The 23536-nt window shown below is 51.5% G+C and overlaps 8 protein-coding genes across 8 annotated transcripts; 4 read left to right on the top strand and 4 right to left on the bottom strand.

Annotated features, from left to right (window-relative positions):
- Positions 1-115: 115 nt before the first annotated feature.
- N7539_002829 (uncharacterized protein) lies at positions 116-5554 on the top strand (the record flags this gene model as incomplete). Its single annotated transcript, XM_056932432.1, has 6 exons — positions 116-124; positions 896-984; positions 1276-2237; positions 2329-2439; positions 3181-5061; positions 5148-5554. The coding sequence occupies 6 exons, from the start codon at positions 116-118 to the stop codon at positions 5552-5554; spliced, it is 3459 nt and encodes a 1152-aa protein (XP_056792391.1).
- Positions 5555-5754: 200 nt separating this feature from the next.
- Positions 5755-6618, top strand: N7539_002830 (putative DNA repair protein Dds20/Mei5; the record flags this gene model as incomplete). The annotated part of the gene is made up of 1 exon (XM_056932433.1): positions 5755-6618. The coding sequence occupies one exon, from the start codon at positions 5755-5757 to the stop codon at positions 6616-6618; it is 864 nt and encodes a 287-aa protein (XP_056792392.1).
- Positions 6619-7015: 397 nt separating this feature from the next.
- N7539_002831 (Zn(II)2Cys6 transcription factor) lies at positions 7016-9042 on the top strand (the record flags this gene model as incomplete). The annotated part of the gene is made up of 3 exons (XM_056932434.1): positions 7016-8092; positions 8162-8569; positions 8626-9042. The coding sequence occupies 3 exons, from the start codon at positions 7016-7018 to the stop codon at positions 9040-9042; spliced, it is 1902 nt and encodes a 633-aa protein (XP_056792393.1).
- Positions 9043-9090: 48 nt separating this feature from the next.
- On the bottom strand, positions 9091-11133 carry N7539_002832 (amidase family protein; the record flags this gene model as incomplete). The annotated part of the gene is made up of 1 exon (XM_056932435.1): positions 9091-11133. The coding sequence occupies one exon, from the start codon at positions 11131-11133 to the stop codon at positions 9091-9093; it is 2043 nt and encodes a 680-aa protein (XP_056792394.1).
- A 2979-nt stretch (positions 11134-14112) lies between these two features.
- On the bottom strand, positions 14113-14554 carry N7539_002833 (uncharacterized protein; the record flags this gene model as incomplete). The annotated part of the gene is made up of 2 exons (XM_056932436.1): positions 14113-14265; positions 14444-14554. The coding sequence occupies 2 exons, from the start codon at positions 14552-14554 to the stop codon at positions 14113-14115; spliced, it is 264 nt and encodes an 87-aa protein (XP_056792395.1).
- Positions 14555-14990: 436 nt separating this feature from the next.
- On the bottom strand, positions 14991-16744 carry N7539_002834 (Beta-glucosidase 1B; the record flags this gene model as incomplete). Its single annotated transcript, XM_056932437.1, has 4 exons — positions 14991-15129; positions 15199-15784; positions 15919-16391; positions 16491-16744. 4 exons carry the CDS (start codon positions 16742-16744, stop codon positions 14991-14993), a joined length of 1452 nt encoding a protein of 483 aa, XP_056792396.1.
- A 1614-nt stretch (positions 16745-18358) lies between these two features.
- N7539_002835 (Kelch motif domain protein) lies at positions 18359-20667 on the bottom strand (the record flags this gene model as incomplete). The annotated part of the gene is made up of 3 exons (XM_056932438.1): positions 18359-20193; positions 20279-20365; positions 20469-20667. 3 exons carry the CDS (start codon positions 20665-20667, stop codon positions 18359-18361), a joined length of 2121 nt encoding a protein of 706 aa, XP_056792397.1.
- A 716-nt stretch (positions 20668-21383) lies between these two features.
- Positions 21384-23375, top strand: N7539_002836 (WD40 repeat domain-containing protein; the record flags this gene model as incomplete). The annotated part of the gene is made up of 1 exon (XM_056932439.1): positions 21384-23375. The coding sequence occupies one exon, from the start codon at positions 21384-21386 to the stop codon at positions 23373-23375; it is 1992 nt and encodes a 663-aa protein (XP_056792398.1).
- Between the last annotated feature and the right edge of the window lie 161 nt (positions 23376-23536).

A 23536-nucleotide genomic window follows, 5' to 3' on the forward strand; every position in this document is an offset into this window, starting at 1 on the left:
GGAAGCAGCTGGGCCGGCTGAGGCCTTTGGCTGCCCTTGCCACGAGGGCGCCGGCGACCTGGAATCCCCGGAAGTCGCGAAGCCCCTAAATGAAAGGGTAAGGCTGCAAATCACGATGGATCGCGTATGTGTAGATGCAGCAAGAATTATCACGATGGATAACGCGATATTCTTGGGTGCAAAGGCGATGGTGATGGCGTGTCGGATAGGTGGAAAGGTGATGAACAAGGTTCCCTCACCCGCCGCTGGAACATGAGTTTTCCCAGTGTTCCCCTAGCGCGTGGAGGCTGCCTGTGGTGCACCGAATGGTTAGGCGGTAGAAGTGAGCAGAACACTCACAACACAATTCACCGCGGCCACCGCTGCAAGTTCGGGCGGATCAAGACCGCCTTCTTCACCGCCTAATATACAATCTCCGGATGTGAACCGAAATAGGCGGCAGAAGTAAGAATCATCTGTTGTCTGACAGACACCATGATAGCGTTGGTGTCAGTCGAATTTTGCTGGAATTTAAAAGGCTCCAGAAGCTCTTGATGGTGGTTCTGCCGAGCCATTGGCCTTTGCTCTAGGCCTAAACGAGAAAAAGCGAGAAAAAGCGACGTTGGTGATTTGAAACTCCCAACCGAATTTGGTAGTCATGAATTTGTCGCTTGTCGATCCGTTCGTCCTCGCGCAGGATTATCCGGACATATTGACCGAGAAATTGCGTATGTGCTTTCTGCGCATCTTGACGAGAAGAGAGCGTCCACTGACCTTTGATATTCAGGAAGTGGTCACGCGACATGTCTGCGTTTTAATCATACTGGAGACTACCTAGCATCTGGGCGAGTCAGTAGGCACTCTCTCAAGCTGAACTCATCATCGCGACGAACTTCCCAATTAACGAGCATATTAGGTGGATGGGACTGTTGTTATCTTCGACATTGAGACAAACGGTGTCGCTCGCAAGCTCCAGGGCCACACTCGACAAATTCAGTCTCTCAGGTAAGATACTGCTCATGTCAAAACGCCAGCCCGTATATTGCTGATTCTGCCCTCTTGAACAGCTGGTCTCGAGATGGGCGCTATCTCTTGACTTCATCGCAAGACTGGAAGTGTATCCTATGGGATCTGAGCGACGGTTCACGAGTGCGAACCGTGCGGTTTGAAGCGCCCGTCTACATCGCAGAGCTCCATCCTTTCAACCAGTAAGACCTCTTATTTCCACACTTGCGCCTACGTGGTCTTCTGCACTGTAAAGGCTTATAATACTGACAATCGTTTGAATTCTAACAGTCTGCTGTTCGTGGCCTCATTGTTCGAAGATCAGCCCGTGCTTGTTGACATATCTACCTCCAAGACCGTAAAGCGAATAATACCCTCTGCGCCCTTACGCGCTCATTCAGCAAATGGTAATGAGATTGATCCGGCCACCGCCGCTAAACAAGCCGCCCAGGACGCCAAACACTCGACTTGCGTCACGATATTTACAGCATTTGGCAACCATATTATTGCGGGCACCTCCAAGGGTTGGATAAATATCATTGAGACGGAAACATGCAAGACCATTCATTCTACGCGCCTCTGCAATGGTGTTGTCATTCTCGCCCGCCTCGCCAAAAATGGACGAGATCTCCTCATTAACAGCTCGGATCGGGTCATTCGCACGGTTGTCATGCCTGATTTGTCTCAACTAGGAGTCGCCTTCGAGTGCTCTGCCATAAAACTACAAGTGGAACATAAGTTCCAAGACGTTGTGAACAGGCTTAGCTGGAATCATGTCACTTTCTCTTCCACTGGCGAGTTCGTTACGGCGACGACCTTCATGAACCCAGATATCTATGTCTGGGAACGCAGCCATGGCTCTCTTGTGAAGATTCTTGAGGGCCCAAAGGAGGAACTCGGTGTTGTGGAATGGCATCCCTCTCGACCTATGGTAGTCGCTTGTGGTCTCGAGTCTGGCTGCATATACATTTGGTCGATTATCAGCCCGCAAAAGTGGTCTGCGCTGGCACCAGACTTTGGCGAGGTGGAGGAGAATGTGGAGTATGTGGAGAGAGAGGATGAGTTTGACGTCCACCCCGCCGATCAAGTGCATCAACGCCGCTTGGATTTAGAAGACGAAGAACCGGATGTTGTCACCTTGGACCGGGTTGAAGATATTATTGACGTGAACCAATCTGGTGCCTTTGGGGTGCCAGTCCTCCTCGACATCTCTGATAGCGAGAGTGAAGAGGACATTATTGCTGTCGGCCCTGGTACAATGCGTCGCCGGGGATCTGGTGATGGCGACACCGACAGAGACATCAAAGCCGGAGCGACTGGCGCAACACGTGGCTCGGGACGGAGCCGTCGTCGATGAAAAGGTCGGCAAACATTCGAGCTCACCCAAGCCCAAGGAGCCTGGCACACCAGAAACGAGTGTCAGTGCCCAGGGCGGACAAATGGGATATGCAGGTTGTAGGCGCCTAGACCTTGCATCAGGTAGTCCCTATGGATGTTTCGAATCTCCGGTCTTATTTTCAGCGATAGTCATTCTGCGAATCTCAACGCTCACTTGAGCTTCGTGCAATGAAATTCAAACATGTGCCTCGCAAAAGTAAGCTTAGTGGATCTAAAAGTGGATCAGATTCCAGTTATCCGCGAACCCGCCAGGCATTGACTTGAGCAATGATCGTCTGGGCGGTGATTGGCCGCTGGCAGAATGGACCTCCGCGGATTAGCCAAGTGGCCCGTTGACACTACATCATGCGCGCCAGCTGTCTTCGCTCTTTCGTGACGAAGCACAAGATATAGTCGCAATGCGATTCTTGTATTTACGACGGATATCTGAGGTATTATGAGAGTGCCTTGGAACTCAGTTTTTCCGGCCCTGCGTGAGTATCGCACAGTGACTCCCTCCTTATCGCCTTCCGAGTGGTTCTAACTTGGCCTCATAGTGCTCGTGCAGACATGTGCAGCTGGGCCATCCCAAGCACCATTGGCAGACAGCGTATCAACTGAAGCCTCGGGGAAACTGGAAGAGAAAGATGGATTACTGAACGACTCGGAAGACGGGTTGAACCCGGTTAGCTGTGAGACAGAATCCATCATGTCATGGCAAGTGTTTGTTTACCAATCCCAGGCAAGCTAATGAAGTTCAACCTCTGGTTATAGTGCGGGTTCAAGATGCCTGGAACCAACTGCGACAAATGAAACCAGTGATTGTTGACGCGGAAAAGCCTACTGGTATCATCGGGTATACACTATACTACGGTCGGCGGACTTTCCGGTTGCTTTTCCTGAACGGCCCAACCTCTACCGACGAAGGACCGAAGATCAGCCGCCCTGTCGCGCTGGCCGTCGACGAGCTTGAGAAAGCAGCCGAAGAAGATCATGATCCGGATGCAATGTACCTCTTGGCGGACATGAACTTCTATGGCAATTTCACCCATCCACGAAACATCAGCGCCGCGTTCCATTGGTACAATGAGCTAGCCGCTCTGACAGGCAACAGTACTGCTCAGTCAATGGTCGGGTTCATGTATGCGACAGGGCTTGGAGGCGCCGTCGAGCGCGACCAAGCCAGGGCCCTCGTGTATCATGAGTTTGCCGCTGAGGGAGGTAACACTCGATCTGAGATGACTTTGGCATACCGCTATCACACCGGAATTGGCACCCCCAAGAATTGCGAGGAGGCGGTCAAGTACTACAAGAGGGTCGCTGACAAGGCTATCCAATACTATCGTTCAGGGCCCCCTGGTGGACATGCGATGACGAAAGAGTCTTATCGCTGGGCCGACGAAGAAGGCGGCGTATATGGCGAAGGTGCCAGTGTTTCAAGTGCCGGGCACAATGCTCGCGATCCGAGTCATACAGCTACCGTTTCGAGCATCGAAGATGTCATCGAATATTTGGATCTCATGGTTCGGAAAGGCGATCTCAAGGCTACTTTCACCTTAGGCAAGATGAATTATGAAGGTGCGCGCGGGTTGCCTCGAAATTTCAAGAAGGCCATGAAGTACTTCAGAGCCGTCACAAAGCGCTACTGGAATTCAGACGGCTCGTTTGTTGCAAACCCCTCTTCTGGACTTGACAAGCTGGCTGCCAAGGCGGCTGGACATATTGGCTTGATGTACCTGCGCGGTGAAGGCGTTGATCAGCACATGGGTCATGCCCTGACGTGGTTCCGCCGCGGGGTCAAAAATGGGGACGGTCTCTGTCAATATGAGATGGGCTTGATGTACCTGCATGGATATGGTGTACCGAAGGATGCCTACAAGGCGGCCTCATACTTCAAATCTGCTGCCGAACAAGACAATCCAGCTGCGGAGACACGACTTGGGGCGCTCTTCCTGGACCAAGGAGATGTCGCCGCCGCATCCCGTTATTTTGAGCTCGCAGCTCGTTGGGGATGGATGGAAGCTTACTATTATCTCGCCGAGATGGCGAACTTCGGTGTCGGAAGACAGCCTCACTGTGGCGTTGCTGCGGCCTACTATAAGATGGTCGCTGAAAAGGCAGAAGTCATCCATTCTGCCTTTGCTGAATCGAATGAAGCCTATGAAAATGGGGATAAAGAAGGTGCTCTCATACCAGCTATGCTAGCCGCTGAGCAAGGATATGAGCATGCACAGGCAAACGTAGCATATCTGCTTGACGAACAGCGTTCGCTATTCTCATTGAGCCGCTTTTGGCCGTGGGCGCAGACGACTCGCGCCAATCTCATGAGGAACACTGCATTGGCCTTGATATATTGGACAAGATCAGCTAAACAGTCCAATATCGATTCCTTGATTAAGATGGGTGACTACTACCTACGCGGCACTGGCGTGCTGGCCGATCCAGAGAAAGCCTCGACTTGCTACCATAACGCAGCCGAAGCCCACCATAGTGCCCAGGCTTACTGGAATCTCGGATGGATGCATGAGAATGGTGTCGCCGTTGCACAAGATTTCCATATGGCCAAGAGGTACTACGATCTTGCGCTCGTCACCAACCGCGAAGCGTACCTGCCTGTCAAGCTAAGTCTTCTAAAACTCCGGGCACGAGGCTTCTGGAACCGCATAACGAACGGGAATATTAATCCTATTCGCGACGAGGGTAAGTTGGTGCAATCATCAGGGCAATCGAATTTATTCCCCCAGAGGCTTTCCAGGTCTTTCATTTCACTGACGTCTTCCTTTTAGAATCGAGGCCAAGTCGTACTTTGAAGGAATGGATCGCCGCTTTCATTGAAAATGACGTTGCCGACTATTACAACGATCTTTACGAAGGTCGCGAAGACGACGACGACTTCATGGCGCCTGTCCAGTCAGATCAGGGGGATGGCTACTACGATGATCTAGATCTCGACATCGACGACGCTGTTCTTGAGGGACTGCTGATCGTCGGACTGGCTGCAACGCTACTTGTGCTCGTTTACGTTCGCCAGCAACAGCAACGCAACCGCGAGAACGCGAATGCAGCTAATCAGGCAGCGAACGCCAATGGCGGTGGCAACGAAATGGAGAACAACAACAACGACCGCGGGCTTTTCCCGCAGCCGGGTGAGCCAGAATTTGCACAGTGGGTGGCCGGTGGGGTAGGCCATTGATGGTTTAGAGCTCCTGTCTCGTGATGTACGTGAAATTTTGAGGTGTAGATACGTAGACGTCAGCTGCATCGTCATGTCTTATCGATAAGCAGTACCCCGTACCTTGTCCTGCCAGCTCGACAGTCCATTCAATACTACATTTTCCATCTTCTCAATGCTACTTCAATGCCGGTACCACAATCGAATAGGATATTTTCAATATGGCGAATCACCATACTCCAAGCAAGCATCGTCGCTTGAACGCAGCAGCAGCTCTGTCCAAGCCCTTCAAGTCTCCACTGCGAAGGCTCGATCCCCCCACCGATGCCAGTGGACCATCTCACAAAGTAACAGAGGCAGCCCACACATCACCTGAAACGAATCTCCGATCCGAGGAGTCAGCGCCAGTTCCTGACCTGCAATCGCGCAAAAGGTCCCCGGAAATTGCAGCACGGCCAATGAGAGTAGCGAAACGCTCTGCATTTGCTAGTCCACTGCAGTCACCTTGCGCAGATCCCGAACTTTTGCGACTGCAGAAGGAAGAACGTACTATGCTGGCCCGCGTTGCGGCTCTCAAGGAGGAACTCAATCTTGTGAAAGAAGCAATCCGTATCGAGTCATCTAACAGAGACCATGAGCTCGAGGCCTTGATCTTGAAATGGCGCAACGCCAGTCAAGAGGCAGCTAACGAAGTATTTGAACACGCTCAAGAGCGTATCGCCCGGATGGGTGGGCTGCAAGCTTGGAGAGAGCGCAGTCAACAGGATGCCGTGCGCTGGAACAACGACATCGATGAAACACAAGCGCATGGAAACGATGACGATAATCAGACTTATGATCTGGAAGAAGGGTTGGTTCATGGCAAAGATAGTCCCCAGAACACTTCGCAAGATTTGTCCAGTGAAGTAATATTGTACCCCAACTCTTTTCGATCAAAAATCGAGTTGGATCTAATACCTCAGTCACAGGATTTTACCATGGGTTTCATGCTCAGAACAATGAAGATCGACGAACGTCTGATTGGCTTCGACTCGGTGTCAGACAAATGGTCGCAGCCATCGGACGAGACTGGCAGCAACAGGTGAAAGCCACTTTCAATCTCTTCATAATCCAACGAATATCCAATAGCTTATTTTATCATGGTCCTTGGACTCGGACTGGGCCGAGACAGCCTCTCCTTCACTCGCGAGCTTGCGATCAGCCTGGGCGATACAGCCGATCTGCTTGCGACGCGAGGAGGCATTACCACTTCATTATGACCGATCAGTTCTGGTCTAAGTGCTATGATTCTATTTTTATGATACACATTCCCACGATTACTTTGAATCAATACTCGGAACATTCTATTCTGCCTATCATTTTCACGTTATCGATCAGCGCCGAAATCGCAGCCCTTCCCACGGATAAGCCGATTTCCAAATCAGGACGGCATGTATCCACCGTTTCCCCGCATTCTCAAGCACTTCCCTTCCGCGCAACGGCATGACTATGTCGCCAACATTGAAACAACGACAGGTTGCTTGCGCACGTTGTTTTCGTTTGAAGCGAAAATGTGACCACGTCAAGCCTGAGTGTGGCGAGTGTCGCCGTAAAGGTGCAGAGTGCTTGCCTGCTAAATCTCGAAAGTCGGGTGAAAACGTCACTATCCCAGTCGCATACCTAAAGGACCTCGAAAAGCAGGTAGTTGAACTAGCGCATCGTCTGTCAGCGGTATCACAGACATCTGGCTTTTGTGATCTGAACGTACAAACTGAACCCATCGAGTCTGACGGCGAAGCGTTGGCTGCGGTTTCACCCGACAATTCGTCATTTCATACGAGTGCCTTGAATCGAAGCATATCACCGTTGCTCTGCTCTGGCACGAACATGCCATATGCGGAAGACCAACTTTCATCTTCCGTTTTATCGTCATATCCGCTTGGCCAAAGCTCTCATTTCCTGAAGACCGCGGTGGGTGGATTTCTTTGCCATGATGGTCTGAAGCCTTCAAATCTCGGGCTGGATTCTGTGTGGCTGAGAGACTTATATGCCAACCTGTTCTTCGCAATATCCAACTGGGAGTGGCCAATCTTGGACGAAGTCATCTGGAAGGAATGGTGTAGCGAGCAAGGCGCGAGTGGACAAGAATGGCAGTCCTTTTTTCTCCACATGGTATATGCAATCGGCGCCTCTCTGTGCTGCACCATGCACAAAGATTCTACCCACTTGGAGCGATCGGAAGAGCTCTTCAAAAATGCCAAGACCAAGTATCACTTGGTGATGAGCCAGCCCTCGATGACCTTGCATGTACAAGCATCGCTTCTGCTGGTCGTCTATGCATTGCATTCACCGTCTTCGGAAGAAATTTCATTTATCATAACCTCCATATTGCCGTTCTGCACGAACACAATGGCTCGTGCTCGAACGACCGAGCGGAATGAACGCGGTGAGCACCGGGGTTCAAGATTCGGATCGACGACATCGGAAAGCTTATTCATATCTTGCTATATGCTGAATGAGATCATCTCTTCCGGATGGTGCAGGCCTGAACTAGCATCACACCAGATAGCGGAGAACGATGTACGTATTACGTATTTCGGGACAAGGAAGACCCAAAATATTCCAAAGACTTTGCTGACACTTCCTTAGCTCTGCGCTCTAGGCGACATCATCCAGCACGCAGACAACGCAGATCCCGCGCGGAACCACCTGTTCCGCTTACGCAAGATTCAAAACAAAATCAGGAAGCTTTCAGAGCAATCGAGGTGGCAGATTTTCGAAGAAAAGAATATTCTGAGCTCATCTCTCAAATCCGCTCTCTTCATCTGGAAGCAGGATATACCACACTACGGGACACCGAGCATTTCGGGTGGATTCCGTCATCCAGATTGGATGAGAAATCTATACGACTATAGCATTCTCCTGTTGATGGAAGAAAGAGAGAACTTCTTCAATCTGGAAGGGACCGGAGATATCTTTGCAGCGGTTGTGGAAGTTTGCGTGCAGTTTCGTCGATTGCAGGGACAGGGACATGTGATGTGTTTTACGTGGTCTGCGGTACGTCAGCGATTCTTCGTCTGTCGAATTGTGGAAAGTCATTGACAGTCATATAGCTCGTTTTTCAGTTTCGAACAGCCATCACGCTGCTCTACCTGATATGGGCCGCACCACCTGTGATACAGATAATGAGTGGCCCTGTTCATCATTCTTCAGAAGCGATGGACGCCTGTTCGACGACGCTTGCTTGTTTTGCAAGTCGATGGAAAGATGCGATTCCTTATTACGAATTATTTCAAGTCCTACGTCATGGTGTCTTTCCAGAAGATGCAGCGGCTTCGTCAGTAGTAAGCTCTGTCCAAGTCGGGTTCACTGAAGTGAAAGCATACTTGGATTTGCTGGTCAACAGACATCTTCATCGAGCCGTACAAGCTATGATAGAGGATATCATGATCTCAAAATTCGGACAGGTCGAGGAATTCATGCCTAGGGGCATGGCGGTCTTTCAGAACTCAGTTGAAATTCCAAATTGATCAAATCTCAGTGGGCAAATGGAATAGATCTTGCTAAATGACCTCAGCTTAGAGTAGAATCAACTTTCCGGCTACAGCACACTGACCAATGTCAGCGATTATCGTGATTATTGTCTGGCTGCACGCCGGGCTCTGCCACTTGACCCATGGTTTGTCTCTTTCCGAGGCTGTCCAAGATAGCTCAAGAGACCATATATCATTGTCGCGATGGACCTCACGAAATTCTCCGTTCACGTATGCTCTCAGTCGCGTGCGGCCAATTTGAACGCCGTGCAAAGACCCGGTAACTCGCACGGTAACCAGCGAGTTTTGCTGTTGCTTTGTTTGACTAATCACTGATATATCCAAGAATGACTCTACATTGCCACTCAGAGTGAATCCAGTCGACGGGATGATATCAGAAGGCAGAGGTGGAACATCAGGGGGCACGACACGATTCGTCGTGGCCAACTCGAAAGCATGTCCCAATTGCAAGAGTTCAACGTCGTTGTATGCCTTTGCCGCAAAGGTGAGATTGACTGGCATCTTTGTGTCGCTCATTATGCCCATGGGAACCGAGATCGTGGGGACGCCCAGATGACGTATGGGTCTGTTGCCATTTGAGTATTTGACCCCATTACTCCACGCAAAAAGAGATGAATTCGCATCGCAATCTGCGTCAGCGGATCCGACGTCACTATTTGCAGGGAAGACAACAGCGTCAAGTTTCAGGTCATCCATCCATTGCTCGAATGTTTTCTTTCGAGCGTCCTCCAGAGCGTGAAGTGCCTGTTCTATTCCTGGTGTTTCGAAAATGGTGCTGGGCTTTCTGTGGGGATATGCCACAATCTCGTCCCATCGCGGCTTGTTCGCTTGATCTGGATGACCGAGAAGAGAGTTTGGGGCGAGTGGAAAGATCGTGGCTGGATCGACTACCGTGAGGGTCGCCAAATCCTCTTGACCATTCGACGTGAGAAAATCATCCCAGGCGTGTGAAACAAGCTCACATCTTTCCTTAGCCGGCCATCCTTCAGGCAGATTCGCAACTGTGACCAGTTGCCCTCTGTCCGCATTTGATTCGTAAATTGTGACTAGCGGGAAGTCGGTCTCAACCACTTCGGCACCACATTCCTCCAAGGCCTTCTTGGCCTCAAGCCAAAGCTCTATGATCGAAGACCGAGTCTTGACTCTGCTTTGAGGCGGAATGTCGGAGTCAACACCCCCAATATACATGGCAGGTACCCCTATTCGCAGACCATTTAGACAGGACTTGTCTTTGAGATCATGAAAAGACGTTGGCCGAATACTCTGAACCGAAGGAAGATTCAGGAAGGGCTGTTCATTGTAAAAGTCCCCAATCGGCGTTGGATCGGAGACAGCCAGCACGTCGAGAACGTAGAGTAGATCGTCGACAGTCCGGGTATGAGGCACCAACACGTCACATGTTGGATAGAGAGGGAAAACGCCGCGCAGCGGAAGAAGCCCCTTGGACGGTGTATAAGCAACGATGGCGTTGTTCGACGCCGGAGATCGACCTGATGACACGGTTTCCGTCCCTAGCGAAAATGCGCAGAAGCTGGCCGTCGTGGCAACGGCAGACCCATTGGACGAGCCTGAGGCGTATGCTGCCGCTAGATATTCCCGATTGTAAGGGCTCTCGGCTCGTCCCCAAATACCACGCTGCATACCTCCATAGGCCATGGCAGGCATGTTGGTTCGCCCCAAAAGCACAGCGCCTGCGTCTCGAAGGAGCTTCACGCATGTCGCATCTTCATTCGCGATCAGCTTCTCAAAGGCCGGCGAGCCATTGGCGACCGCCATGCCTTTGACTTTGATGTTGTCCTTGACTAGGAAGGGAATGCCTTCCAAAGCTCTGACTGGCAGACCCTTGGCCCGTCTGGCATCGGATGCAGTGGCTTCCTCAAACGTGGATGCATTGAGGATGGGGATCGCGCTAAGCTGGGGTCCATTGGCATCGTAAACGCTGATGCGCTGCAAGTAGCGAGCCACCAGATCTACGCTGGTGGTATAGCCCGATGCGAGTGCATGAAGTAAGTCAGAAATGCTTGCATCCAGGAGATTTAGTTCGTTAGTGGCTTTCATTCGGTCCATGATGGCTTAGATTCTGACGGGTGGTCAACAACCGCAAGAAGCTGAAAAGAACCCAAATTTGTCTGTTGTATGGGTGACGATATGGACCTTTCCAGTGACGAAGCTAAGTGAGTGCTGTTCAGCTTATATAGGCATAGGAGATGTGTAGACAGACAACCGAAGATCGTGTGGGGGGAGCGGACTCTTGTCCGCTACCCCATTACGCGGAAAGTCAGTCCCTACTGATGAGGGAATGATGGGATTTGAGGTCATCAATCTTGTTGGTAGTGGTCTCACATGATATTTGAGGCTCTGTATGTTGATTGAGGGCTGAGGACGAAATCAGCAGGAAGGGCCACTGAGAGATGAGCACTATCAATCAAGGACTATGTTGTAATATATTGCCTCGAGAAACGGAGCACCAGTTCGTGACAGCTCGTTTTGATGCCGGGCCGACTCCTCACCTGACCATTCGACCACCTGACCACCTGCCCAGTCCGCAGCCTCTTTACCCAATTAGGTAGGTGGTCGCTGCTGCTCCCCAATTGGGAGTTCCAACTTCCGGGAGACTTGAACGTCGGGACTGAAGCCCGGGCCCCCGTGAAGCTGACTCAGCTGCTTGGTCGGGACGGTCAATCCAACTTGAACACCTGGGCTCCTGCTCTACATCACTACATCCTTAATGTATAAGTTACTTGTAAGTACATATACATGTAGTACATTAGGAGCTGAAGCGTCGAGAGGTTATCGATATTGGGTAGACGTTAACAACACACATCTGGCAGCACCAAGTGAGGAACGCTTCCGTCCATACTACCAGCACCAGGTCATGGTCTTTGCTCATCTATGAAGGTATTCAGCGCTGTTCTCACGGCTCTTACCTGGCGGGGAGAACGAAGTAAAGAAACCCTTCAAACTTCGCCCTTGATCGGCAAATCATACCAAGTCACTACTACGTTGAGAGGGGAGACCGTATTGAACACTCACGCAGCATCGCCCGACGCCAGCTCTCTGCGATTGAACTACCACGAAAATAATTATCCAATTATCCAATTATCTAAGCAACAACTATCGTGCGTTGGCAGAGCGACGTATAGCCATATCTAACAGCGTACCTAAAGTGGCTTTGAGTGAACGGATGGTGAAGTGATGAGGTGGGGCTGAACTTCAACAGTACGTGATCGATCTGTTAGGTCTAGGTAGACTTAGGGCGACAACTTCAACCAACTTTCATCTAGGCTGCTTCGGTGCCCATGAGTTTATGATATATATGATGCTAGCACGATACTCATAGTACAGCCATATACTGTGCTTGTTCGTTTCCTTGTCCTCGATTGCGTGCATATGAATTCGCTTTCGCGTTTACTTGATAGATACAGTAGCTTTCAGAGTTGAGACCAGACGAGATTACGCAACAAGCAAAGTGCCCAGGTAATATCGTGAGACATCCGACTGGTATCAGGAGAGGCGACTGACTTGCCGCACTTGCGTGACTGGAGGCAATATTGAACTTGGAAAAAACCATGTAACATCTTTGAAGATTCATTCCTGTCCCCCGGCAGCTGGTGGCAAGTAGTCCACATGGAGAATTACCAGACTCGAATGACAGCACACACACTACCTCTACTAGAATAATGGTCTGCTCAGGTGCTAGATCGGGGGCTCTGCCCAACGGTCTGACGCCCTTGGGAGGCGGCTATTGCGGGGAGCTCATCGTTCTTAACCCTCGACCAGACAACTTCTCTTCCGAATGGTCGCCATTGATCACGAGATGAGCATGTCTTGGGATTGAACCGCTGCGGGTCAGCCTATCAGGGATCTGATGCTGACACAGGCTACTGCAGGTATCTATCCGCCTGGGTGCTTTCAATGGCCTCGGAGTAATTCAAGCTTTGACCTTCTGTGATGGTCAAATTAGGCTGAATGCCCAGGTTTGTGGTACAGAAGATATTATTGGATTAGTAGTGGATTACTCAATGGTCGATTTTACTGCTTCAAAAGGAGAAAATTCAATACGGACTCCCAGCATGAGGTAGGTAGTGCTGAAGCTAGGAGCCTAGGACTGTAGCTAATTTGCAGGTTCCAGTATACGTTCGAATCGCTTCATCCAGAAACCTAACTGGAACCACTTTTCAGATCACTACTCAAAATTGGAAGGTCTCTCAACACAGTGTAGTGCACCAGGGGCAGATATCATTCGAAAATCGAAAATATACAATCGTCCACATTGAGCCTGCTATGGCACCTCGCTTTTCGGCATAGTTACTTGCGAGGCTGAAAGTTTAAAACAATTTCCCGTTTATTATCGATGGAAGGGATTATGCATTCGGTTTTTGCTTGAGAACTTGGTTTCTATCACGACCGGAGCTACAATCGATCAAGTATAAGCAATCAGATCAGCGTCAGAACTAAGAAAGCTGGACCTAGATACTACCCATATTGAACCCACTCTGCGGTTTGTTGACTCTGTTCTCACAATACCCCCGGATGATCCATGTCGCAGTCGGTACTAAACTTCCTAACCCGCCCCACCTCGAGTCCGAGTCCAGTCTTTACAGGACACTAGCTGGGCTTCAGGCGATTCATTGCAGTCTCGTTGGCTGTCAAACCATCGCATTCCCGCCCTTTACATTTCAGCCAATCGAGCCGGACGAGATGCATTTTCCGGGGAGCAAAACGGAGATGCCGTGTAGAGAAAAGGAGGAGGGAGAGTTGGAGACGCACTAATGCACGACGGGTACTGAAGTTACCCCAGGTTGCTTAAGGTTTGCGGTTAGACTGCAACGAGGTCCACTCCACAGAACGCTAAATGGGAGGTTGTCACTGGGGTGAAGAAATAAATCGGGTGGTGTTTGGGGCATCTTGGCCAGCGTTAAGTTACTGAAATCCAAAGGTTGTAGACAGGAGGGAAGACTTCCCCGCCATTGAATTGTCTAGAATGAGACAGAGTCCTGCATCGCGCATTTGGACCAGAGAATCTAGATCAGGAGCGGAGTTCTATCATGGGGCAAGACTGACCCCCTTTCCGAGATCCTGCAGATCTTCGAGTCGTGGATAATTCTTGTCCCGGCCATGGCCATCTTGTGGGAGAGGTCCGTAAGCCGAAGCCGGTAGCGACAGTTGAACGAGTTTTTTGCTTTGACAGACGAGCGTCTGTACTCGAAAAGAAGCGTTCCACAAATGGGACCTGGATTTGGACCACATGCAAGGCTGGCCACGGGAGGACTGGGGATGTTGGAATGACCTTGTGCGTGTGCAGGAGAATCTTTGTGTTGCGAGCGAGTCAAGAAAGGAGCATTCTACCTGTTGCTTTGATTTGAATCACACGTACGATGGGTTTGAAGGCCAGTTGAAATGTGCCAACGGTATCGTGGACCACAAAGTCAAGCGTGAGTCCAATCCCAATCCATTGAGTGAGTAGTCTGGTGCAGTTTAAGGCCATTGCGGAGGGGAGATAGCAGTAAAGATGGAAAACGAAGGAGACGGACCCATTGGGGACCCACTCCGTCTTGCTGAGAACGCGGATCGGCTGGTCATTTTCGAGATGGTTCCTCCAGGGAGACTTCCACGATTCGGGCTGAATGGATGGAGCATGGTACTGTATACGATCGTCGGACAAGGAAGACTTCCTAGAGTCCCTGCTGCCTGGTGTGGCCTTTATCGTTCACTGTACATCGACAGAGATTCCGATTCGATCCAAGTCATACTGGAAACGGAGGAGTTGTTGAAAATTCAAGTTCAGAGCGGTCAACGCCGGATTTAGTATTGTGATATATAGCCCCATGTCCAGCGTGGTAAGTAAGCCAGCACAATCCAAACCAACAAAGAATCAACAATATAAGAAAAGCAAATTGCCAAGCTTTCTTAATAGCCTGTATTTATGCCTTCTGGATCAAGCGATCAAAGATCTGACCAATGCTCTTGGCGCTCTTCTTGGGAATTCGCTTTTGGTCATTCTCGTAGTCGACATAAGTCACACCGAAGCGGGTCTCGTAACCTTCAGCCCACTCGAAGTTGCTGCAGGGTGAGCAGGTCAGCAACAGAACATATCTTTCTTGAATCTACAATCAGAAACGGTTCACATACTCCATGAGACTCCACGCCATGTAGGCGCGAACATTGACTCCATCCAAGGTATAGGCATCTGCCATCGCATTGATGTAGTCGGTGAAGTATTGGACTCGGAACTCATCGTTTAAGAGCTCGTTAACAGGCATGTCGCTCTCTCCCAGCACACTGGTTCCGTTCTCCGTCACGTAGATCTTGGGGTAACCGTAACGATCACTGAGCCACTTCAACAGCTTGCGGAAGCCAATGGCAGAAGGTCGCAACCAGGGCGATTGAGTGATAGGACCGACGCTGACGCCGTTCTTGTCCTCGAGAAGCAACTCGAGGTTTCCGGCAATGTCGTCGAGCTCGGGCTCTCCCGTCTTGGCTCGAATGAAGTTGGCGCAGTAGTGGTTCATGCCATAGAAATCATTGCTGCCTTGCACGAGGGCGATGTCCTCGGCGGTCCAGGTGGGCAGACGGTTACCGAGCTGTTTGATCATGCTGTCTGGGTATCTCCCATGATAGATGGGGTCGGCAAACCATGAGATGGCGAACTCAATCTTGCGGTCACAAGCTTCGACGTCGGCAGGGTTCTCGGGATCCCAAGGCTCAGCCCAGTCACCTAGGCGGGTCTTCAAGTCAGTATTGACATGACCTTATGTTTGATTGCTTGTCCTGCTTTTGAGCCTTCTCTTCCTACGAAGAACGAGGACAGGAAGGAGCCAGAGTGGTTCGCTCCACAATAGCCTGACTTACCGTTCAACGTGATGCCAATCTCACCACCATCTCGCTCCTTGAATTCCTCACGATAGATTTTCACTGCGGCACCGTGGGCAACAAGGATGCTGTGGCCGACAATCCACGGCTCGGTCGAGCTGTCACCCACAGGGCTCTTCGTGCGATCACTGGTGTGACCAGGCGCAAAGGAGCCGTTGTTGTATCCAAGCACGGAGCTGCACCAGGGCTCGTTGAAGGTAACCCAGTACTTGACCTTGGGGCTCAATGCTTGAAAGACGATGCGAGCGTAGTTTGCGTAGTCGGCCACAAACTCCTCCTTGTTCAGGAATCCGCCGTACCGCTTGTCCAGCTCGTCGGGAAGATCCCAGTGGAAGAGAGTCACCATGGGAATGATGCCAGCCGCAAGGAGGTCGTCCACGAATTTCACGTAGAACTGGAGACCCTTTTTGTTGACAGGGTCATTGCGGCCGCCGAGCGGGATGATTCGAGACCTGGAAAGCACGCGGATCACAAAGGTTAGCTCCCACTGTAAACCACCATCTCGCACGCCACGATCTGACAGCACCGGTAGAACTGGAGTACCACCCTACCATGACAGCGAGAACCGGTAAGCTTTAGCGCCGCACGTCTTCAACAGCTCAATGTCCTCGTGGGTACGATGATATGAGTCGCACGCGATCTCGCCTGATCCTCCGCCGGCGATTTTGCCCGGGATCTTGCAGAAAGTGTCCCAGATCGAAGGACCTCGCCCGTCTTCGTCCACTGCACCCTCAATTTGATAAGAGGCTGTGGCGAAACCCCACAGGAAGTCGGCCGGCAGGTGCGAATGCTCTATCGATCCCATGGCTAAGTTGATGTGACGAGACAGCAGGGGGAGATGGAAAAGCCTCAAGGAACAGGAGGAAGGAGACTCGGGTCAAATTGAACGGAGTCGGAAGCACACAGTTGCGACGCAGACTGACACCAAGCCACGGTTGGAAAGTACTCCATTGATATTTATGTTTTCCGATGAGGCTTTTAGCCCTGGATGGCAGGCCCTGGAGCCGACGGAAGGAAAGGCGAGACCAGCAGCCGAGAGCTTCCTTATCGTGATAGGAACTATCTCCGCCCGCCGGAGGAGATCCCGCTCCCAGAGCGTGGGTGAGTGGAACCGGGATCCCGGGGCTCTTGAAACGGTCTTAGTGTGAGATGCCCCGTACCCGAGCGAGACTTTCGAGTCATGTGAGAAGAGACAGAGAGAAAGGGAGACACAGAGGGAGCCCGACAACAAATGGTCGTTTTTAATTACAAATGCACCCAGAACAAAACAACCCAATGGAGAAAGTACAAAATTGTCTTTTTACCGTGCGGGACAATCTGAGTAACCCTGGGTTTCAAACAGATTGGGGGATGTTTACCGAGTGATTATCAAGAATGGCTTGTTGGCCAGTTGACTAATAGAAAGAACACCTATACGCTGTCACTGACTCTGCTTGAGGTGACCTAACTTACTCACCAAATTTAAACAGCAATGGGCCGCTAGACAGCTTCTTTGAACGTTGTCCACTTCGGAGAGAGTCCCGGTTGGCTTAGGAGACCAACAGCTGCATCCGTCGCAACCAACGGCTGCGTTAATCCAGGCCTGTCCGACCCTGTTCAAAGAGAGACCGAGTGGAACAAGGTATTGCTGGAAATTAGAGAGTCTTTAATTGATTGATAGCGTGAGGTGAGAAGCCAGCACCTTAGTCAATGGGAAAAGCACCGCACGTCAGACCCACTAGAAAGGTCGAAAGTAAAAGATCGAGACGACACATCTTGACCGGTTAGGCGGGCCGCAGGCCAACAGGTATACCGTGGAGCTACCACTGATGCTGAGGAAGTGATGGGATCCCTGTCGAGACGCAGACCAGAAGCCATCGTTTGAGGCTACCTGGCACCTGCACAGTGCTGGGGACATGGACAGGCATGCTGTCATGCCGAAGTTGGATCAAGTCAACACAGACGATGCCCGTTCGTTCAAGATGCTCAGGGCAGTTCCAGGTGGGGCGCTGATGGAGAAAAGCTCACGGAGCTAAGAGAGATCCTTCTGCACGTCAACCATACACGATTTCTCCGTGGTGTATGTAATAAATTGTTTGCATGGATTTTGGACAGTCGTGAAGATAGGCTGACGCCACATGATGAAATACCCACTGTTTGCTGAACAGAACAGAATTTACAACCAAGAACAAGACCGAATTAGTAAATCAGAATCATAGTGAGCGCTGTCAAAAGCGGAAACTCCTGTACAAATATGCTTTGGGTGTTTCCCCCTTCCACAAGAGGAGAGAAGAAAAAGTGGGAAAAGAACGATGGATGAAAATGAGTAAACATCTGCGCCAAGTCCATCGAATGCCACCTTCACCCCCACCCTACCAGGAAAAGGGGGTCTTTTGTCTCTAGAACATCGGAAGACGATGCGTGTCGGATTCGTTTTCTTTCATGTGAGGACCATATCTTCATCCTCGGATTCCTCATCTAAGCTCACTCCGGAAGCTAACCGGTTGTGGGCAGGCCTGGAGTCCCGATCACAGTGGGTATCCGCCCCAAACGCGCTGACCATCTCCAGATCAGGTCCCGCAATAATGCGACCCTCGGTATCAACCACTTCACAGAGCTTGATCAAGCTCTCATGGCTGAGGGATTTGAAGCCATCGGTGCGAACAATTCGGCCCCAGTGAGTCAAGCAAAACTGTGCCGCGCGGCGCATCAACCAATGCTCATTAGTACGGCCCGCGCGCTCCCAAACAATGGCTGCATTCTCCACGTCAAGTTCAGAGCTCAGCCGATTTACGCACAACAGGCGAAGCTTGGGCATGTCATAGAGATTGGCCATCACCAGCATACCCGCTACGTCGACCACACTCGAGCAGAATTCTGGGTGACCAGCGATGCTGTCTGTGTAAAGGTAGTACAAGAAAGCGCGCACTGCAGAGTAGGGCTCAGGGATGTGCATCCGGTTGGCATGGTACTCGGCCATTTGAGCGGCATAGAGGCGCTTAAAGTGCGGCCACCGCAACTGCAGGATGATCTTGTGCACGTGTATTGGATCCGATGTAGCAGCCGTGGGCTCCACAAAGGTGCACTGAGCGTGAGCGGGGGAACCGGCTGAGCTGTTCCCCAGGTCATCTGAGACAGAGGTGTCATGATCGTCACGTATGGCGGTAACAACAAAGTCTGCGCCACTCCCGGATTCAGGAGATTGGTCGAAGACCGCTGCAAGGTCCGCCCCGAGGCCCGAGACAGGTGACTGCCCTGGTCGGTCATCTGGCCATGAGACACCCTGCAGGGGAGCGTCGTTGGAAAGATTGTTGCCGAGGACCCCATACTTTTCAAGGTCAATGGCCAGTACTTGACTCATGTGGTTTTCGTCACTAGCCCCTGGTACATTAGCCAAGTCGAGGCTACATCCCAGCAGCCAGGCCTTGGTCCCTGTTTCATTGAAAATACAGTAATGCCAGCGGAACCCGGGCCGGAAGATTTCTGACCCATCAGCCAGCCGCTGCCATCGTAACGCATTCAGATCAAGCGCCGAGAGGCTACAGTCCTGCGGACGCACAGTCTCCGACGGAGTAATAAAATTCAGCAAAGCCCCGGAAGTGAATGATTGAAAGTGTGTTCCGGATAATTGTTGGGGAACGTTTGGTCCAGACACAAATCGCATGGAGGAAATTGCACCCGGGGCAAGAGGCTTTCGACGACTGAGGTTGCGCACTTGAACACTGGCCGAATTTGCAGGATACACCCCCGAGCGAGGCGAAAGCTGTTGGGAGGTGGGACTGGAAGTAGGTTCTGAGAAATGAGTGGATGGCGTATACAGCCGCGAGAGACGGTCGGTACCAGGAGTTGATTTCATGCCGGTCAGAGAAGGCGAACCCTTAAGATCTAGCCACCAAATGTCCGAAGTTCGTTCCATGTTTGGATCGAGTCCTCCGAAGATCCAAAGACGGTTGCCCCAGATCCAAGCGGTGTGATCGTACCGAGCGTTGAAACTCCATGTTCGGGACCACGTCCAAGTTTGCAAGTCCAGATAGCTCAGGTCATCCAGAATCACGCCATTCTCACCAGTCACACCTCCCGAAATGAATAATTTGTGGTCGTGGATGACAGCAGCATGGCGCGCTCGACCACGAGGAATTGTGCCCGAAATCTGAGGCAGGGTCCAGTGGAAGGTGTCGAGGTCAAGAATTATAACATCAGATAGATATTCTCGGTGCTCGTTCTCTCCTCCGAAAATAATCAACTTGTTCCCTTGATATAAGCTAGCCGTATGCCCTGGTAAAGTCGACAGAAACAACGATGTTAGTGACGAAACGGTTCAATGAGAAAGAAACGTCGAAACAAAAAGATGAGAGTTTACCCATCCGAACGCCCGGTATGTCCCCAAAGTTGTCCACCAGCTCCCATCTTAGTGTATTCAAGTCCAGACGAAGCACGTGGTTGTACACTAGAATGCGACAGTCGAGTTAGTCTCTCGAAATCGAGTTGTAAAATTCTCACTCGGACTTATCACAAGATCAATGCCCACGGTCTTGCTGCAAGTTTCTCACCTTCGTCGGTGTATTGGTCAAAGCCGCCGAAGGCATAGATAGTGTCATTGCCGCAGTACGTTATTGAGGCGTTTACCAAGCATGCCGGTACATGACCTTGAGCCTTGTTCACTGCAGGGACAGAGTCCACCGCCGCCGCCGCCGCCTGCGGTCCACTTGCAGGACTGACTGGCATCACATACGTGTCCAGCGATTGCATTGAGGAGGTAGTCTTGGTGACGGCGGAAGGCGACTGTTGAATTCGAAGAGTCGCGGAGTTCCAGCCTACGATGACGGAAGTCAAGGGAGAGAGTGGGCCCAGAGGTGGAACGGAACAGTGGATGATGTGGGGGAAAACAGAATCAACTCTCCATCAGACAAGAGAATTGAAAGGGTGAGCAAGACCAGGAGCGGCTGGATTGGTACTATGTCGAGCCTCGAGCCGCAACCACAGAGATACTGACTCCAGCCAGGTTTCCATCTAGCTGAGATGACCTGTAATTTCAGGCTTCACTGCCGATCGTGGTAGTCATATTCCAGTCCACCGTTCGGGACGCCGAGCTTTGGTAGGTGCCCTCCGAGGGGCGATGTTTCGGAGGTTGCCAGTTGCCGTCAGGTCATGTGCAAGAACAGGCTAGTCCCGAAGAAGACTAGCACTTTCCTTGTACCTTGGACAACGGTTGCCCCAGCAAGGGCCTGCGTAGTCCGCATGGGGAATATTATTTATTCCATTCTGCTCGGCGAGCAACGTGCAGTCACTCTTCCTCTCCCACCCATACCCTATCTGCAAAAATTACCCATAACTCTATTTCCAACCCATATTCTCATCCTGCACTGTTTTTCAACACTTTGCATTCACTTTTCATCGATAGCAAGTTACACAGAGACCGAGTTTACCTTTCAGCATTCCCAGTGCAAGTCTGAACACTCTGAGCCATGGCCACTGCTTCGGTCTCAACGCCTGTGAAGACCCATACAGGGATCTTCTCCTCCAAGACCGCTGGCGGACGTATGCCACTGACGCCCTCGCCCAATACACGAGTCACGCCCCGGGCATCCGACGAATCGTCCCCATTCACTCCACAAAAAGGTGACGTGGGTTGTGAGAAGCCCAAGTCAGTTTACAGTGGTAACCTCACATCATACTTCGCCAAGTCGTCGAGCAACAAAACCACTTCCTCGAAGTCCACAGTCACCAAGTCTTCCTCTCTTGCTAAGCCGTCCATCCCAAAGCCGTCCTTTGCGAAGGCTTCATCGACAAAGCCTACAGCTACGAAATCCACCGTCGCCAAGGCATCTGTAGTCAAGTCTTCACGCAGTCATCGGGATTCTCCCAAGTCAAATATCGCGCGCACTCGTGTTTCTCCGAAGCATCTGCAGCTGGGCGTCTCCGATTGGTCTTTGACCGGTACCGGCCCTGCGTCATCGACTGGACAAACGCCCGTCAAAGAGCGTCCGCGCCGAGAGGTGCCGACTCGAACCCGCCCAACCAAGACAACTGTTCGAATTCCGCACAATGCGGGCGATCGTTTCATCCCCAACCGTTCAGCAAGTGAAGGTCTGGTGACCAGCGGGACTGCCAAACCAGACGATTCTCATCGTCCTAAAACAAGTGGAAGCGAGGGCTCAACTGTTCTTGCCTCTGCAGCAAGCGCATTTGATATCAGCGGGCGTGGAGTTGACGATGAATTGACAGCGGCGCTGGACAACCTGGGTCTCGATGACAGCGAGCCAACAAACTACACCCGACCCGCACCCGATGCCGTTGCCTACGAGTCATCCTTGGCGGATGCCTGCGGTGTCAGCCTGAATACCCGCATTCTTGCATTCAAGCCCGCCCCCCCAGAATCATCTAAGCCTATCGACCTTCGTGCTCAGTACAATCGACCTCTACGGTCGGCCAAGTCGCAAGGTGCCCAATTCCGACGACGAGTCCAGACCGCGCCCGAGCGTGTGTTGGATGCTCCCGGTCTTTTGGATGACTACTACCTGAATTTGCTCGACTGGAGCTCGGGCAACCAGGTTGCCATTGGCCTCGAGCGCAATGTTTATGTCTGGTCGGCTGAATCTGGTACCGTCAGCTGCCTTCTAGAGTCTGCACCTGATACTTACATCAGCAGTGTCAAGTGGAGTGGTGACGGCGCCTACGTGGGAGTTGGACTGGGAACTGGCGAGGTCCAGATCTGGGATGTTGAAGAGGGCACCAAACTGCGCAGCATGTACGGCCATGATTCGCGCGTGGGTGTGATGGGCTGGTCCAAGCATCTGCTGTCTACCGGTGCACGAAGTGGTCTCGTGTTCAACCATGATGTTCGTATTGCCGAGCACAAGGTCGCCGAATTGGTTTCTCATACTTCTGAAGTCTGTGGTTTGGAGTGGCGCTCCGATGGCGCTCAGCTTGCGACAGGCGGCAACGACAACTTGGTCAACATTTGGGATGCGCGCTCTCTCAGTGCTCCCAAGTTCACCAAGACCAACCACCGCGCTGCTGTCAAGGCGTTGAGTTGGTGCCCATGGCAGTTGAACCTGCTCGCCACTGGCGGTGGCTCTTATGACCGTCACATCCACTTCTGGAACACCACCACCGGTGCTCGCACAAACAGCATTGATACAGGATCTCAGGTCACCAGTTTGCGCTGGAGCAACCACTATCGTGAGATTGTTAGCTCCAGTGGATTCCCCGACAACTCCCTCAGCATCTGGAGCTATCCTACCCTGGTGCGGAATGTCGAGATCCCCGCTCACGAGACTCGTGTCCTTCACAGCAGCCTCAGCCCGGACGGCCAGATGCTGGCTACCGCAGCTGCCGACGAGAGCCTGAAGTTCTGGAAGGTCTTTGAGCGCAAGCCCGGTAGCAGCGCGTCGGCGTCTCGTGAGGGTGGTGTCGGTGGCAAGGCCCAGTTGACCAAATCAATGACTATCCGTTGAGCAGTATGCCGTTGTACTGCAGTCGAAGTCTCTTCAGTTTTCTTGTTTGCCTTTCTTGTCCATTTCTTCTCGTGCATATCTGTTCATACCCTTCTTCCTTGGTCTGACTTATGGTTTATTTTTGGATACGTGCGCTCTATTGGATATGACTTTGCCTTGCG

The sequence above is a fragment of the Penicillium diatomitis genome (genome assembly GCF_028827545.1).
Source record: "Penicillium diatomitis strain IBT 30728 chromosome Unknown utg000003l_segment0_segment0, whole genome shotgun sequence".
In the NCBI taxonomy this organism is placed as follows: Eukaryota; Fungi; Ascomycota; class Eurotiomycetes; order Eurotiales; family Aspergillaceae; genus Penicillium; species Penicillium diatomitis.